Raw genomic sequence first — 18,720 nt, 5'->3', positions numbered from 1 at the left:
ACTTGGTGGCAGGGACCGTGATTGGATTTTTGAACGGCTTCTGCTCCTACCACCTCCTGCTTTGTACTTAGCAGACACCCTGTAGATGTTTGTTGAATGATGGAAATACCCTCCTTTCTCCTATCATATGTCCCTGTCCCAGAGGTCCAGGCTGCAGTTAACTGGAGCTTCAGGTCCAAAGCAGAGGCCTCACTATTGAGTATTACAATATTATATTGCTCTGGTCCCTTGAGAGGGAAATACCGACAAAGTCACACATTCATGGACCAGCAGGAGCCCAAACATAAACCTCATCCCTGAAGCCCAGCCCTGCAAACGAAGTCTCCAGAAAATAGAGGAAGAACCCCTGGCTTCAAAGAAAGTAGCTCCCGCCTCTCCTGAACAGCATCACCTCGAACACTATGTGCGGACATACATATGCTAACCACCCTCCACGTGGAGAGAACGCCATCAGGGGTCATCTCAGCCGGCAGTTATGGTCTAATGTGATATTTGTTTGCATTTTAGTCCAAAGATATGGCGATTCTTAGAGAAAATGCTGTTCCCGTTTGGATCACTGTCTTTAAATGTCAAGTGTGTGAATACTAATTAAATCCAATTACGCTTCAGAATAGTCTCCAGAGCAGATTAGAAGGGGAATAAAATGATGGCGTGCAGAGTTTTCCACGTACTGCTGTTAAGAGTGCTGTTCAGCATGAGAGACGGGGAAATGCTGTAGTCCAGGGGTACTCTCCATTTCAGGGGTTCCCACAGGCTCTCCCTCATGCGCTGATAAAGAAAACGTGAAGACAGATTGAGCAGTTAAGTTAAGCTTTAGGTCACGTGTAGATTAGTGCTAATGATGTAGGAAATTATCAGGTGCAAAGAACGCAATAGGACTCACAGCCACCAGTGGCATTTTCAAAGGTGGCTTTCCTTGGCTTGTTTTAAAAACCTGTGGGACCTGAGTGTCATTAGGAAATGGCTGGACCCTGGTATTGAAAGCCGGTCAGTAACATTCAACAACAGGTTTTACCGCCGACGTTTGTATGACCGGATTAATGTTTTGGAGTCAGTCATCAGGCTCGTGACAACTGGCTTTTCTCTGGTTCATGCTAATAAACTAGATTATTGATTTTAGGATTTTCTGTGAATCCAAGGATAGCCTCTAAGATGTCTTTATACCGTTCCATGCTTAAGTTGTCAACCAAAATGACATAACAATGGGTAATCAGTTTCGAATCATGTCTAAAGGGGTTAAAAACAGCCTATAAAATGAATCTGCCCAGCTTCAGAGCAACAGGAATTCTTGCTCTCGGTCCTGTAGCTGGGCGGAGGCCATCCCTACCTGCCTGCCATCTTCCCCAGCAATTAGCTCCATCCACAGCTTAAGACCTCGACTAGTTAGAAATCTGCTTTCCAACATGTTCGAGTGGCAGGAGAGCTCCAAAGACACCTCCATCTAAATAGGATTTTAGCACATCAGGTGCTCTTCCAAAGTAAAGCCGGCCGGTGGCTGTGTTGGTGTTTATTTATCTCCCTTTCTCACTTCATGTGTATGGATGGAGGCTCCCGAGCGTATATGCCCGGCTCTGGGTGTATGGGGCTGGTGAATGCATGCATAGAGTGTGTGTATATGTAAAGCAGAAACCCAGCCGGGTGGCACCATGAACTACTGTGTGCAAGAGCTCTGCGAAGTGCCCCCGGCCGCCGGCAGCAACTGCTACATGCAGGCCGCTGATTATTACGCGTATTTTGAAGACAGTCCGGGTTACAGTGGGTGCAGCGCTCAGGCTGTGCCCAGTAACAACATATATATGGAACAGGCCTGGGCAGTGAATCAGCCTTCTACCTGTAGTTACCCTGGAAACATGCTGAAAAACAAGGACTCTGACTTGGACATGGCCCTGAATCAATACAGCCAACCTGAATATTTCCCTGAAGAAAAGCCTACTTTTTCTCAAGGGCAGTCTCCATCTTACTCTCAAAAAAAAGGTAGGGGCGGACCATTTTACCTAAATTTATTAAAAGTTTCCGTTGCGTGTTCAAGTTACAGTTTGCATCAGCTTTGTCAAATATCTGACTTGGGATGCTGAATGTCTGAAATTAAAAAACAGCAGTAAAGAGAAGCTGCTGGGTGTTTGAAGGGGGTCCATGAGCAACAAAGATTTCCAAGCACTTTTTTTTTTATGTATGAAACTGGATTGAGTTGACTTTTAGACTGTATGTGTATGTGTGTATGTGTGTGTATATGAGAGAGTGTGTATGTATGTGTATATATATATATGTGTGTATATATATAGTGTGTGTGTGGAGAGTGTGTATGTATGTATATGTGTATATATATGTATATATATGGTGTGTGTGTGTTGCTCAAAGTGATTAGTGTTGGCTTCTTTGCTATAGAAAACCTGTAAAAAGCTTTCCCTTGGTGAATACGTACTGTGGCATTTGAAGTGGGATAAATCTCCCCAGTTCAGGTTCAGATTAAAAACTCATTTGACTTTTTCTTGTCACTCATATTAAAAGTTTATTTTAGTTAACTAGACAAATATTTTAGTGATCTTGATACTACTATAATGTTGATATGTTAGGATTTGTAAATGTCCATTTTAATATATTTACTTATCCGTGCAAACTGTGAAGACTCTACTTGTAACCATACCAAGCTGTAAAAAGGTAAAACTCAAAAGGAAACGGGTACGTTTTATATTGCCATTGTGTTTTTAAAGTTTGACATGTCTGCAATCATGTCAAATGAACTCTCTATATGAAAGTGAGTGAAGTATCTTTCAAAATAGCCAATGTTGAAACAAGTGCATATCCATTTATTTTAACAGACGCTGTGGTTTTACAACGGTGCTTAATAGAACATCACTTGTATTACCAAAAAGTAAAATAAAAGAGGCAAACAGGTAGTCCTCAGGGGCAACTGCCAGATAGAAAATGCTTTCTAAAATAGCTTAAATTCTAGTGCAAATACACCAGCAACTTGTTTTTTCTGTGTGCGACCCACAGGATGTTGCATAGGAAACGAAATTCACAGGTTTCTGTAGTTTGCAAGAATATGATGCTCATTGATCTTCAAATGTGAATTTCTCTGTGAAATTATCTAAAAACAGAATGTGGCTTATTTGATGTGGTTCCTATAAAAATTATCATTTGCTTTTTTTTTAATGTGACTATAATTCACAGTAGCCTTTTTTGAAAACAAATAAACCAAATCCAAAAACAAAAAAAATACAAACTAAATCTAAAATCCCTGTTTTATTTTTTACCATATACTGTGTTCATGTTTTCTGTGCTATTCTATAATTTCCAAATATGACATAGAAAGGGGATTAGAGCATAAAACATATTCAGGCTTCTTCATCTGCATTTTCATTTAGTTCTACATCCTTTTGAAGGGCGTCTGAATTTCTTATTTATTGCAAGGAGCACACCATCTAAGTGAGGTAGATTGAGTGCATGCTTTTTACTTCATTTAATATACTCATAAGTAGTTTATCTTTGAAAAGAAGTCAACATTGCCTGATTAGACATGTCTGGATATGCCTTTTTTAATGATGTCTTTCTTAATTTTGTTTATAAGAAAATATTGGTGTCTGTCTCTCTATCTGGGCCTTCCACTATTCTTGAAAATTCCTGCAAAACTTTTATGCTTTTTTACTCTTTTTGTCTTTCCGCTGAATTTTCTTCAACCCCAGCACTAGAGAATATTGGCTTATAAAACGTTCAACCAGGGATTCTTTACTAATTAATTTGACGCATGAACTAGAGGTTAAGACACATTGTATGCATATATTGATGTAATTTCTCAAAGCCATATGCCATGGAGAGGCCACTGCCTCCTGCCAAACTCACTAAATCGAAGCCAGCAAATATTTTTAAATGCGCCATTATTTACTGTTACAAGTCTTTGAGTAAATCCCAGTAAAACTAAACCCAGCTGTTAACTGTCTCTTAGGACAAAAGGTCGTGCCCAACATGTTTATCCATATTGATCCATTATTGATTTTTGTTGTTGCTGAAGGACATCAGATGTACCTCCTTAAGGCAAAATTAGGACTGTAAGCAGGTGTTCAGTGGGCTAGGCCTCGTTATTCCAATTGGGTTTGTATCTATTTTCATGAAATTCATAATTGCTTCATCTGTGGTTATTGCTGTCACTACAGCTCTATAAACTCTTCGCTAAGGCAGCTGTCTTAACTTTTTATCATTTCTTAGGCATGGCTTATTCTCTAGCCTTTATTGGAGTTTTCTAGTATGTAGAGTGATCACAGCCTTGGTGGGGGGTTTTTAAGTTTATTTATGGACAACAGTGTGGTAATTGCCAGGGGGAGATTGGGTGGAAGCAGATGAGGGAGGATATTGGGGAATAAGTGGTGATGGAAGGGGACTTGACTCGGGGTGGTGAGCACACAATGCAGTGTACAGATGATGTATTGTGGAATTGTGCACCTGAAACCTGTCTAATTTGGTTAGCCAGTGTCACTCCAATAAGTTCAATAGAAAGGGAAAAATAAAATAAAATAGCATAAAAATGTAAAAAGTGTACACATAGATGAAACAAGGGGAAAGCTACATACAGAACCCAATGTTAAGAGTGGTTATCTTAATGGCTGGCTTTAGAATGACTTTTAACTCTCTCTGTGTTTTTTTTTTTCCTGTTTTCATGTTTATAGCCAAGAGGGAAAAAAGTTACCAAATTTCTGAAACATTGAAAACACAAACTAAGGAAGAGTCAGAATTCAGTTCATTGAATCAAATTTGAAATAAGCCTTCAAGAATTGACGAGGGAGCCCACGTAATTTTCACATTAAGGAGGGCTGAAATGCAGAATAAATTGTGTGTCTTAGTTCTCAATATAGAATATGAGAAAACACATATTTAATTTGTAAAAATTAGAGACAAATTAAAAGCACCATAGCCATCACTCAGAAGATATGAGCTCCTTATTTTATTTTATTTTATATTTCATTTTATTTTTTGCCTTTCCAGTAACTTAGCCATGACCTATTAAGTTAAAATCGGTCATCGCAGCCAGTTCTGATCGCACACTTCTCCCTGGCCCCCGGCTCCGGAGGAAAGGGAACAAGTTTGGAAATCAGACGAAGGGGAGGGGAACTGGCAGCCAGGGTGTTGTGTCTTGTTTGCAGCAGTGGTTTCAGCATGTCTTTGTTTGGCGGGGGAGGGGAGCTGGCTGTTTCCACCAGAAATTCCAGTGACATTTCAAAGTCCCCAAACAGCTTGAGTGTGGCTGTTCGGCGGGCGGCGTGGCCGTCAGCCTCTGGGCCTGTCGACACGGAGCTCTGGCCCGGAGCGTCTGTCCCGTGCAGCCCTGGGCACAGGACTCTGCTTCACTGTGTGCCATCTTTAGGAAATTCATGTCCCACAGTGGCTGGCGTGTTTGCATCAGTTGTGATCGTGGCCAAGAGAAAAAGAATTTCCTGTTTTGGAGCCAGGCTGGAGGAGACCGGGTGTGCTTGTCCCATTCGGTTTGGGTTTGAGTTTGGGTTTGGGTTTGGGTTTGGGTTTGGGTTTGGGTTTGGGTTTGGGTTTGGGTTTGGGTTTGGGTTTGGGTTTGGGTTTGATTACACGTGCTCTGTTCTGTAGCCATTTACTGTGTTGCAGAGAGAAGGTAACTGAAGCAGAAAGTGCACGTGAAACTTCTTTCTGAGTCGCTTTCATTGCCCCTCCGTCCTGGGGACAGGAATCTAAGTCTGTTTCTCTGTTCCGTAGCACTGTTGACTTTGTGTGAGTACTTGTGTGGACATTAGAAATGGAAATTAAATGGTAAGGTCGGGGATGTTTGAAGTGACCCACATCAAGAGGCTTGCATTAAAAAGAGAAGTTAAGCCCAAAGAAACATGATCTCTAATTAAAATTTCCTTGGCCTCTTTTTTATTTTTTTTTAATTTATCTGCATTGTTGAACGTATTACAGATGCCCCCTTTAGAGAAGGGTTGCTATACCATAGAGTTGGGGATGGGGAGGTTTCAGAGTCGGCCTAGAAAAAAATTTTTGCATGAAAAACGGGGGCCCTTAAATGCTAGAATCATACTCGGTCTGAGGGGCAGGCAGGAAAGGAAACCAAACAATGGGAAGATTTACAAGTCCCATTACCTAATCTCTCCCAACCATGAGCTCGAATCTGAGGTGATCGAACACTATTTCCATTTCTCTTTCTCAACCTCCCTTCCCCTCCCTTCCTCTCTTTGTCTCCCTTTGACTCTCCCCACCACCACTGTCCTTCAGTCTCTTTCTCCCTCAGTCTTCCTCTTGCTCCCCCCTCCCATCTCTACTCTCCCTCTCTAGTTGAATTTCTTTAATTTAAACACATACACAATCAGTCCACCCAGTGACCTGTTGCAGACACGATGACTTTAAAATGTAACAATGCTTACGAGGTTAAGGCAACTGCAGATTTTCCTACAATGCTTATGTAATTGTAAGGAGGCTGGTGTAAAGTTAGGACTCAAATTAGGCGCTGCCACCATATGCTACTAAGAGACAACCCACTCCAGAAAATAATAGAGCCATTTTTTAGAATCCATAACATGCTATGCAAAAGGTTAAATGAAAGAGACTCAGCTCCCAGAAATGGAAGCAAAGTAAGAAACAGCAGTCGTTTCCAAACCAAGCCCAGGCGCAGACAAAGCATGAGCTGGCTCTCTTTTCTCTCCTGTCTTGTCAAAGGCACGTCCTTCAAGGCTTCGTTGGGCGCCCTAGCCTCGCCCTAGAGCACTCGCCGCCACGCCTCGCCATGAAAGCTAGAGCAGGAGTCCAGGGTGCGAGGAGAGGCTGGCGGCAGAGGCCTGGCGGGCTTGGGGAGATGCGGGCGCGGCTCATTCCTGCACTCGGGGTTCAGGCCCACCACCTCGCACCCTCTGTGAATGCTTCCCACAAACTCGACGCTTTGTTCTCAGCTCCCAGCATTCAGGTGCGCTCAGCCTGAGGTCCGGTTGCTTCCCCCTCTGCCACCTGCTCTGGCCCAGCTTCTGTGACCCCACCTTTTTGTCCCGATACTGAGTAACGCGGCATCTGCAGTCCTTTCCAGGTCCTCCTGGCTGCTGAGCCTCCGTGCGCTGTCCTTGGTACCACCGTAACCTCAGCCCTCTCTGTACCAGCTGCTTTACGAATTTCCTCAGTTCTCCTGGACACTCCCAGAATATGCTTTCGAGCAGTCACCCCACCCTGCCCCCTTTCCTTCCCACCACGTCGCCCTGCCCTCTTCTCCCCATGTTCACCCCTCATCTCCCTCAAAGACCTGCTTCCAGCCACTCAGCAGCAGTCCTCTCCTGCCCTCTGCACCCACCACAGGCCCCTCCTCAACATTCAGACCCTTTTCCATGACCTGTTAGATCAAACACTAGCTCCACCAGCTCTTCCCTTCCCTAAAGAGTTCCATTTTGTTTGTGGCTTTGTGCATCGGTCCACACTCTCTGTAGAGAAGCCTTGGCCAGTTTTTCCACGTGTTCCTCTCTCTGCCATACTGCACCCCCCCCCCCATCCCTGAACCAAAGATGCTTCTTCTCCAACCACCCACCCACTTCCAGCCACAGCCTCACTTCAGGTCACTAGCTCAGCTCCCAGCCCATCAGCCACTTCCATTTAATCAGCACCACATTCAAATGCAGGTGTCCCGTGTTTAATACAATGGCACTAAAGCATGTGTGCATGTCGCTTTTTTAAAAAGAAAATAAATTGTATATAATGCGTATTAGACCAGAGTTTCTGAGCCTTGGCACTATTGACATTTGGGGCCTGATATTCTTCATTGCGGGAGCTGTCCTGAGCCTTGTAGGATGTCTAGCAGCCTCCCTGGCCTCTGTGCACTAGATGCCAGTAATACACAACCAACAATGTCTCCAGATATTGCCAAATGGCCCATTGGGGTAAAATCACCCCTCATTGGGAACCACCACATTAAAAGAACTTAATATTTAGAGACCACCTTTAGTAATGGATTTTTTATAATGTGAAAATCCATTCTGTGTTTTCATATAGAAAAGCTTAGCTTTTGAGATTGAGCTGTTTCAAAATGGAATAGTACACTTGAACATAGACATATATACCTGCAACATGCTACCTACATATATGTGTTCTAGATCATTCCCATAGCCTGAATTTGGGTCCTCTTTGTCATAGATGCTTGTTTATGTCAACTCCGTCTAGATCATTAGCACCATGAAGTCAGTAACCTCCTTTTCTGCACACTCTGTGAAGTGCACACCTACCATGACTGCAGGGTGTGCCTGCAGGGAGACCAGCACAGCTCAGAGCAGCAATGATGTTATCCTGACAATGATGCACCCACTCTTCCTCCTTCGTGTAACACCAGGCTGAAGAGCTGATAGCCCACATTTTTAGAGATATAACCTTGAATGTCATTCTGAATGGATTTTCAGATCAAGAAAAGGCAAATATTTTTCTCAAGTATTCAGGACATGAAATAACCATGGGTGTTCTGTGTAAGCCCAGTGCCATAAGTTGACTCTTAAAGCAAAATCAGAAGCATCTGGTGCCCACTGCCAGTAACCCTTTCCACTCCCCTCCCCTTGCCTACTTTTCTAAACTCTACCATCCTGCTTTTTAACCCATCCCCACTTTTCAAACAGGAAATGATCTCGTTAGTACCAGAGTTCTAAAACTCTAATGCCTACAAGCACCAGAGAGCTGGTATTAATGAGAAAGAGGCACAGTTGTTTCATAAGGACTGCTTAATTTAAGTTTTTCAACCCACACACACATTGTTTATGTGTTGTAAGAGTCTTTTTCACACCCTGGCTGATGTGGCTCAGTTGCTTGAGCGTCTCAGGCACCGAGAGGTCGTCAGTTTGATTCCTGGTCAGCGCATATGCCCAGGTTGTGGGCTCAACCCCCAGTAAGGGGTGGGGTGCAGAAGACAGCAGATCGATGTTTCTCTCTCATCAAGGTTTCTATCTCTCTCTCCCTCTCCCTTCCTCTCTTTCTAAAATCAATTAAAAAAAAATTTTTAGAGTATTTTCTACTTCCTTAAGAAAATATATTCTTTCCTTTTTCTTGAATCACCTTTGTCTTCTCACTTTTGACAAAGGTAAACATTCTGTGAAATATTTCTTTACTTATAAAAAGACACAATGCAAGAATAAATGTAAGTGGCAACTGGCCTTTCGCCTGCCTTTCGCCTCAGAGTTGGGGCAGAATAGGGACTAGTGCTGACTGTGGGGAACTAGTAAGTATGTCTCTCTTAGGAGGTAAGCTGCCCTTTCTCAGTTCAATTGATTGCTGCCCTGTGAAAATGTGGGCTCAGTATTGCCAGATCTCCCCATTTTTCACATGAAGCAAGAAATCCAGGTTTTATATGAAATCTCCTGGTTTAAAAATTGGCTGAGATTTTCAAACACTGTGCAAGCCAAACACTGTAGACTGCCAGGATGTGTATTAAAATTTTGTGATTAAAATTTGTGACTGAAACTCATTATAGCAATCTATTCCCTTTCCTACCAATTTGTATCTTCAAGTGATTTAACTCTAATTGTGGAGTGAAAGGTTATGTCAGCTACGAAAAATCTGAGTCTATAGGGATAGGAGGAAGGAAGGTTCTTCTTGGGCATAAAAGTGCATCAAGTCCAAGCCTAGCCCTAAAAATTAATATATTTTAGTTTCAGGAAGTCTTTTTTTTTTCCATCAGTAAAAACTGATTTATTTATTCAACAAATATTTACTGGTCACAAAATGAGTGCCAGTGACTGGGCTACATACTGGTCATACAATGGCAACAACTAGACAGAATCCCTGCTCTTGTGGAGACGATGATTTAGTGAGAAATAGCCTTTAATTAAGTCATCGTGCGTTAAATAACCACACAGAGAAGTACCAAATCCCTCCCAGAACTCTCTTCATTGAAATGTCTGATAGGAGTTTTTAAACCCTTGAAGTGAACTCAACAGATAAGTTGAGTTCATCATAGTGAACTCATCATAGTTTCCATGATGCAGAAGTAAACTAAGAAAAGCTGTGATGTTTAAAAAGATAATCCTATACATGACCAAATCTCACTTTGAAGTCATTTATCTCTCTCCTAAGATGGGACATTTTTTAAAAATAAAGTCTGAGCAAAGAAATTTCTAAGAAGTTGTGAAAAGGCTTCATATTTTCCTGTTTTCTTTATGGCTTTGTTCTGAAAAGTTATTCCTCAGTGACCTAGTTTAACCAAGGGTCTACAGACGCGTCGTGGTAAAACATAGTGTAAGTCTTCTGTCATTTCGGCCTCGCTAATCTTCACTGAAACCATCAATAGTTTCCTAAGGGACCATGAGCTTCATAAGGGACCATGATCAGGAGAAAGAATGATTTTGTTTTCTCAGCTTCTCCCTTCTCTACATCCCAACAAATCAGACCTTGTTTTGATATTTTCGTCTTATTAAAGCTCTGTGCTCTGCCCGGCTGGCGTGGCTCAGGGGTTGAGCATCCACCTAGGATCCGGGAGATGACAGTTTGGCTCCCAGTCAGGGCACATGCCCGGGTTGCGGGCTCCATCCCCAGCAGGGAGCGTGCAGGAGGCAGCCGGTCAATGACCCTCATCACTGATGTTTCTATCTCTCCCTCTCCCTTCCTCTCTCTGAAATCAATAAAAATATTTTTTTAAAAAAAAAAAAGCTATGTACTCCTGTGGCAAACTTTTGATACACATGAAACTGAATTTACCCTTCTGAATCAGTTTCTTGTGTTTGGACATGATCTACAAGTGAAGGGAAAGAGGCAAAGACAGGTGGGAAGTAGACTGCTTCTGTTTTTATTTTTAAACTTTAGCTTCCTGAGTCAAAGGATATAAACTAATAGTACACTAAAAAGAGAGTTGTCATGGTTGGATTTTTTCCCTTAATAAATAGAACCTCTGTTATTCACACTACAACGTTGTTGGGTTGTGTATCATAGTATCACAAGCTTACCAAATTTATTTTTAGATGGCCTTATTTATTCTACTTAAAGTTAACTGTCTAGTTTTAGAGAAGGACCAGCAGAACTTATACGGGAGGACTGGAAGTTAGTCGATCTGGGTTTTAGTCTCTGCTGTTAATTTCTAGGGTGACCCTAAGGAAGGTCAAACTTCTGAAGGCCTGTTCACCTCAGAAGGACTTGGTGATCTCCCAGGACCTTCCCAGCTACACCGTGTGCTGAATTGATTTCCATGATGCCTTGATTTCAAAGTGGATCAAGTCTTCTAAGAACAAGGTCTAAAATAAGCCTTGTGAAAGGGAGTGTGTTGTCCAGAATCCAGAGCACTCTGGGTGTCTCAGATCCTGGCCTCTCTTCATGACTCATTGGCTCCAGTAGCCTTTGGGTCTGTTCCCACTTGTACAACAAGCGTGATCCCACCTATTTCTAAGGCATCCTGAAATCCTGAGCCTCATATTAGCTCTATTAGTGTGAGATAAGATGCTAGGGAAGTATATGAAGTCAAGGAAATACTTTTTAAATGTTTTCTTGTTATGTGTTTTATTGACCTTTTATATATAAAACTCAATAATCAGGAGCTATAGATCCTAAAGCAAAACTTGTATTTCCTACAGTCCTTTCATACAGTTGTCCTGCCTCCTCTCACCCACCTTACCTCCTGTCCTCTCCTCCTCCTGGTTATAGTGTGTCTTTGACTTTAACACGATATTATTTTCTCACATTCCTCTTTTTTCTTCCTCCACAGGGTACATCCCCAGTTACTTAGACAAAGACGAGCTATGCGTGGTGTGTGGTGACAAAGCCACGGGGTATCACTACCGCTGCATCACGTGTGAAGGCTGCAAGGTAACTGCCCTGGGACCCAGCCCCAGGCCCCTCGCACCACAATGCAACATTAAGTTTCAGTTCAAAACAGAACCAAATTCCAGCATTTCTGAATTTCTGGGTGTCTGGTTGTCCTCTTTATTTTTTGGCATGTTCAAGAACTACTTTTTTTTCCATCAAAAATAACTAAATGAATTTTTGAGAGAGAGTGATGTCTGGTTTTTTAGACAGGGAGATGATAAAATTAAAAGAAATTAACAAAATTCTCACTTTGAGTTTTAAAATGCATAGATATAACATGTTATCATCTCAAGAAATCATCACTTCTCCTGTTTTATCTCCAGTGCTTTAAGGAGACAGAGTTTGTGCTCTACCACAGGCTGTTGGCTGCAGTTAATCTGAGTGAATATGCTCACTTGTAAGGGCTCCATTAGGGAATATTTTTGAAACTACTTAAATTCAGTTCTGTTCTGAAATTACCCAAATTCGCTTTCTGCTCAGCCTGCAGTCAGTAAGTAAATTCTGTTCGTCCATCAGCTAATTTCATGCTCTGCAGACCCATCTTTAAGGCATACTTGACAAGGCTACACCAGTAATCAAGAGTCAGTTCACTTTCCAAAAGTGAGCCTGAGTTTGCCTACTTCCAATCTCTGTCACTGAAACTAAGATAAGCTTTCTGACAAACATCTTTTGGTCCAACAACCTAGCCTAGAAAATAAAGTCTACTATAAAGGTAAATAAAGCTTAACCCAGTGCTATACCCAGTGTTCAACTACCGTTTTATAAATGAGGAATTATATTAAGTCGGAAGAGACTTTTTAAATGTTTGATTTACCTTGTACATTTAAAACAAAATTATCACAAGATTCCTAAAACAAAAATTGTATTAAAACGTATAAAACAGTTCAGTCTTCCCTCCTCCGTCACCCACTTTACCTCCTCTCCTCCCCTCCTCCAGCTACCCCATTTCCTCTTCATCTTTGACCCTAAACCCCCCAAATCAACATGTTAGCTCAGTTTCAGGCTAAGGTGCCCCACTTCCCCAGTAGAATTATTTTCCACACAAATTCCCTGCTTTTTGTGCCTGAAGTTAAGAAACACAGCAGAAGCCTGCTGAAAGCTGACACATCCATTGGAAAGAAGTCATTTCTAAGGTCCCAGAGCCTTATATCTGCAATTTAGATTGTGATGTCATGTGTTCCCATTCCTCCTGACCCCTTTGATCTGGAAGCTGTAACCTTTTAACAAAGATGGGGCTAAAGGTTGCTGTTACATCCATGAAAATAACCTCTTAAGGAGTTCAATAGAACTAATTATAAATAAATCCTGGCTATTTATTAATTGGGGGACTTGCAGACTGTCTCTTGAAAGACAGTTTTTTTCTACTTGATTTGAAAATAATAAAACTGCATTGTTTCAGATACATTCTCTTATTTGAAAAGCTCAGTAATACAAATGGACCTTTTTTCTAAATTAGCCCCAATTCATAAGGCTTTACTGACCTGATTATGCAGCATCGAGATTCTTTCAAATCCATTTCTAATGGGAAATTTTCAATTCTGGAAGAGACTCTAATGAAAATTCCATTTAATAATCAACTCCCAAAATGACTCTAAAGACTGAACATGCCTTACACAGAGGACTTGCTGCTCATTAGCAACTGACTTAAGGAAGGCAGAATCAAGCGTATTAACCTGTGCTCCTGCCTCACATATGTCTTCGTGATGATCGAGAAATCCACTAGGCTCTTTCCCCCAAATCACAGGATATTTGGGGCCTGATTCAACCGAGGTTTACTTAAGAGAAGAAACTGTCTAGCATACAGCTAGATTTCTCAGCCTCTGCCTTCGTCTCAGATCAGAGTCCAGTTTCTAGGATTGCCTCACTTCCAAAATCAGAAAGGAGCCTCCGTAGGGTGGCTAGAAGATTATTTAATGTGAGGACAAAGTATATTGGAAAAAGACAAGAGTTTTTCCAATAAAACACAGTTTTTAAGTGTAGCTAAAGATGTTTTTTAAAGAAAGATTACCCTTCACAAGTTTGTTTATTCAAACTTATCATTTGAAAATATTTCTACCCCATACTTGCAATGTGTATAGGGAGAATCGTTTTTGGCCATTTTTGCCCTGAAGACAGTGGAAATCATCTGGAGATGTTTTATCTGTTTTGATGGGCCAGTTTTTATGCATCTTTTGTAGAACAAATGTTGGCAGTGCCCCACAATAAGTCTTTTTTTTTTTTTTTTTGGTTAATCTTCACCCGAGGATATTTTTACCATTGATTTTTAGAGAGAGTGGAAGGGAGGGAGGAGGAGAGAGAGTGAGAGAGAAACATCTATGTGAGAGAGACACATCGATTGGTACCCCAAAAGAAGCTGGGGTTCAAACCTGCAACCCAAGTACATACCCTTGACCTAGAATTGAACCTGACGCTCTAACCACTGAGCAACACCCGCCAGGGCAATAAGTCATGTTTTTAAGCAAGAACGAAAGCTTTTTTAACCGTTGCCCAAATATTGAACTCAGATGGTGACACTTAGCATGGTCTCAGGCCGCTAAGCAATGGATCCAGGTCTTCTCAAAATGCAGGGAAACACATCTGATGCTGACGTATAACGTGTCTTTATTCAGTAGCAGGAACATCCCTTTTGTCAGCTCACCTCAAAAAATTTTTTTATAAGTCAACTATGAAATATTTTCTATCCCAATTCACTTCTGGAACTTAACTTTGTCACTTTTTAGAGTTAAGAAACCTAGCATCTTTACATTTGGTCAAATGAAGTGGCCCCTCATCACGTGTCAAAATAGACTTTTCTTATAGCTTAGGGGAGGCCAGCATCTTAAAAAGGATTTGGTCTAGGAAGTCGCCAAGAAAAGCCATCGGAATAAGCCACAGAGAAGGTGGCACGGTGACTAGCAGAGCCTGCTACCTCAACACTTTTTTTTAAATAAGCAAAGTGTAAATTCTTGCATTGTTCCATTTAAAAATTCACAGAGTAGCCTTTTTGGAAAAACGAACGTTACTCTGTGTCTGGTATATCACACCTCTCCTTAGTGTTGTCGAGAGGTGTGGTATACCAGACACAAGAGTATTCTCTCGGCCCCCCAGAATGAGTCAGCGTCCGAGTACGGGTGAGAAAAGGGCCTCCCTCACTTCAGCTAGAGCAGCGACTGTCCTGTGCTCACAGCAGCACGTCCCCATTCTCACTGGCTGCCCTGGGCTTTGGCATCTGCACCTCCAGGGACAGTTTGCCTCCTCCAGAAGGAAGCATGCCACCCATCCCCTCCTTCCTGTCTCTGACATACATCTTGCCTGGAATCTCCTGGTTTCTTTCCCCTCCAGGCAGGGGTAACCCTTGAAGGGTGGATTGGACAGAGGGTCACAGAAGTCGAGGAGGGAGGTTCCCAGGGAAGCTTATCTTTCTGCCCAGACAGTCATGCTTCGGCAGGATTGACCCACCTTGAAGACCCAGGGACGCACTGCCGACCTGCCAAACAGCTGCCCCTCATGGATTCAGTGAATCAACATCACTCAAACTAATGGACTCAAGTGTTTAAGGATGCAAAACCCAAATACAATATGACCATTTTTCTGTTAGAACTGGAACAATAGAAATGATAAGTGTTTTGCTCACATGTCCCAAAATCAAGTGCACTCGTTTCAGTTATCACTCCCATTTTTCCACTCTAGTGCCCTTTGCCCAGTATCAAATCCTACCTTCGACCTTTCCTTTATGAGGAAGAGCTCTTGTGTCTGAGTGAGAAATGTGCAAGTGGCATATGTACATAACCAAAGCCAAGAAAAGTTAAACAGATTCGTTGAAATCTGTTACTTCAGTCCCCTCATTTATGTAACCAAGTTAGAGGTCCCCCTTAAGCTTTAGTTGACAACATCCTTTGACAGGTGTTTTATCTTGCTATTCTACTGAAGTGAAGGGTTTTGTGTTTTTGAGGGGTGGGTGGGAGGGGACTGTTATAATCTATTCATCTAAAACATTTAATACAGTAAAATTGGATTCCGTTTATATCATATAGGTAATTAAGTAAATAAGATTTGGAGTCCAACTCCAGGGTTCCAGGCCAAGGTCCAGCATGTACTTACCACGTGACTTTGCACAAGTGATTTATCTTGTCTGAGGCTTAGTGTTTTAACCCCAATGGAGATGTCGAATACCTACTTCATGAGGTTGTAGAAGAGACAGAAGACCTGTGTGCAGCAATTTGCAACGTGCCCCTCACAATAAGTGCTTCTGCCATTGTCAATTCCTGCAATATGGAAGTATATTTGCCAAGACTTAAATATCAGGTTCTAGTAGAACATACCTTTGAGAGTGTTACATAAGCCACCTAAGCCTGGAACTAAATGGTATCCTCAGAAAGCTTAGCAGTGGCGCCCTCCCATGCCGAAAGAAAGGAAGAAGCATTGAAGGCCGGGTGCATGTCTACAGATAGTGAATAAAGGAGTGTGATGCAGGGGAAAACCCCAACGCAATGAGCTATGGGAAATATTTGGTAGGGAACCTGACATGTTCTGCTCCCCAAGTACTGTTGTTTCAAAGATGATCTGAGCTGGCTGGCCATCTCAAAGGTCAAAAATAAGAATTAAACTAAATCTCTACAGGCAGTTATAGCCATTTAAATTCTAAATGATTAAATTATGACAGCAATGTATTGCAAGTATCCAGCTCTTTTATTATCCAGTATAAAGTACGGCAAATCTCTTCATAGCTTAACTGAGAAGCATAATTATGGCTCTCTATGAAATTAAATAATATAATTTATTTATATTACTCAACATTTAGAAAAATAAAAGCGAACACTAGGTTTTTCCATTAGCCTCTTTTCCTTGAATAAATGCCAAAAAGATGTTAACTCTGTAGTCCTGTGACATCTTCTTCAGCTCAGGTTTAGAATTCTTTAGATTCACTTCGATCCGATTGCCCTGTATTTGAATAAGTAGATCTACAGGCCCATACACAGGTAAGGTCCAAAACAATCCATCACAGCTATGTGGACGCAAGATTCTGGAGTCATGTATTTCTAGAAAATATGAAACTGTTGTCTTGGATCTTTCTTTTTCATGTAGGGTTTCTTTAGAAGAACCATTCAGAAAAATCTCCATCCATCCTATTCCTGTAAATATGAAGGGAAATGTGTCATAGACAAAGTTACACGAAACCAGTGCCAGGAATGTCGCTTTAAAAAATGCATCTATGTTGGCATGGCAACAGATTGTAAGTAATGTTCTTCCTTTGCTTTATATTCAAGGGGTGTTGATTGGGGAAAGGTTTGGTTCAAGGAGATCAGCCAGGCAGAAAAGCAAACAGGAACCCATGTGGACAGAGGAAGGCACCCAGCATTCCCACAGTCATTGCTGGGTGGTTTCCACCTTACCCCTCCTTTATCAGCTCCTAATTCTGAAGGTATCCAGCTGATGGATGAGAGAAAGCAGTTAAATTACCCGTATCATGCTTGCAAGACTGTTAGCAATACTCGGTCTGCAACGGAGATTAAAAATGAGAGGTCTTGTCCATTCACCTTGGTCAGGTCTAATTTTACACACAACGTTCAAGTGGCAAGAGCCTCATGGGTGAGTCCTACTCTTTTTTCAAAAGCAGAGACAGGAATTTAGTTTGTGGCCATTTTTGGAGACAGGGCACTGGCAGAAAACATCATGATCAGAAATTTCTGAAGAATGTGAAGCTGAGTGCTACTGCATGAGTCACCCTGCTGTTGGTTGGTTACTATATTTTTAGCCTTAAAAACATTCCAACTTGAAGTCTTCCTACCCAGTTTTCAAAGCACCGCAGCATATGGTGGCGAGATTAGCAGCCATTCGGGTCTCTTCTCCCCACACTGCGGAGGGGATTTACGCCAGCCACTTTAATTAATCTACTAATAAAATAAGAACCATGTCATTCTTAACCTGTGGCCTGTCTTTTGCCAGGCATCGGGGTTAATGATCTCTCCTGGCATAAGCTTTGTGCACACCAATGAAGGATTCTAACCTTTAGTTTTAAAAGAAGAAAAAGAGAAAAGGAATGCACAAGGAATTTTTTTCCCTGTGTTTAACAAGGTTCTCTGGCTAGAACAAAAATATCTGTGGAATGTCCTGGCTTGCCCATTAAAGAAGACAGAATGGGGAGTCTTGAAAAGGGGGAGGGTTGTGTTTGGGTGTTAGGCTGGAAATCTCAGGTTAATCCCACCTCCAGCTGAGTGTGTTCTTTGTCTTTATCTTTGAAAGGCTTTTAGCCATGAACAATATGCCTGATAAAGATGTGTGGAAATGACTAACCTAGAACCGAATACTTAGATGTGTCACTCTTATTAAGTATCCATTTCATTGTTTTATTGAGAACTTAAAGACATGAATGTTTATGAGGTTTAAAAGGTCAGTGTGAATGTAGGCTGGGTGGGGATTCATTCTGAGTGCACCGTATTTGCTGGTGAGGTATTATTTTAAGAGCTCAGGCTTTAGAAAACTGAAAAACTGTTGGAGTCCCAGATCTGCCACTCACTAGCTGTGTGACCATCAGAGTTGTTTGTCTCTGGTTTCCCTTCTGTGAAACGATCACCTACTTCGCAGGTTGTTTTCAGGATTAAATTAGATCGTGCACGTCAGGGGCAACCATCCCCCCTCACAGTGGGTGCTTTTGGTAAATGGGGTTATGATTAAGCTCCCTCCCTCTTCTCACGTCAATGAGTGAACTGCAGTAACCAAACAGGGCTCATTCCGGTTTCCCACACGGGTCAGTGCTCACCTGACCTTGATGATCTAATCAAATCAAGGTGATCATTCTGTTTGCCGACTCACTGAGCACCTTTGGCTTTCTTCCTCCTGCTATGTTGCTGCTTTTCTTTCCCTACCGGGTCACACCTTCATCAAGAAATGGCCCTAGGACAATGATGTTGTAGGACTGGAGTCAGGAGTCCTGGGGTCTTGCCTTGGCTCTGCCATGAACTTGCTGTGTGA

At 42.0% G+C, this 18,720-nt stretch overlaps 1 protein-coding gene across 6 annotated transcripts in view; it reads left to right on the top strand.

Annotated features, from left to right (window-relative positions):
* THRB (thyroid hormone receptor beta) overlaps positions 1-18,720 on the top strand; it is a gene marked incomplete at its 5' end in the record, with an annotated part of 266,876 nt that overhangs the window by 232,179 nt on the left and 15,977 nt on the right. For 5 of the 6 annotated variants that reach the window (XM_081159548.1, XM_081159547.1, XM_081159546.1 and 2 more), the window contains 2 exons: positions 11,669-11,769; positions 16,834-16,981. In XM_081159548.1, coding sequence (XP_081015674.1) covers positions 11,669-11,769; positions 16,834-16,981 — 249 coding nt within the window. Of the gene's footprint in view, positions 1-1,646; positions 1,975-11,668; positions 11,770-16,833; positions 16,982-18,720 lie in introns of those variants that run through there. The other variant, XM_081159551.1, reaches the window with a different exon arrangement.

Source organism: Miniopterus schreibersii (genome assembly GCF_964146895.1).
Source record: "Miniopterus schreibersii genome assembly, chromosome: 15".
NCBI classification, from domain to species: Eukaryota; Metazoa; Chordata; class Mammalia; order Chiroptera; family Miniopteridae; genus Miniopterus; species Miniopterus schreibersii.
The sequence above is the reverse complement of the archived record's forward strand: the minus strand, read 5'-3'. Positions and strand labels throughout refer to the sequence as shown.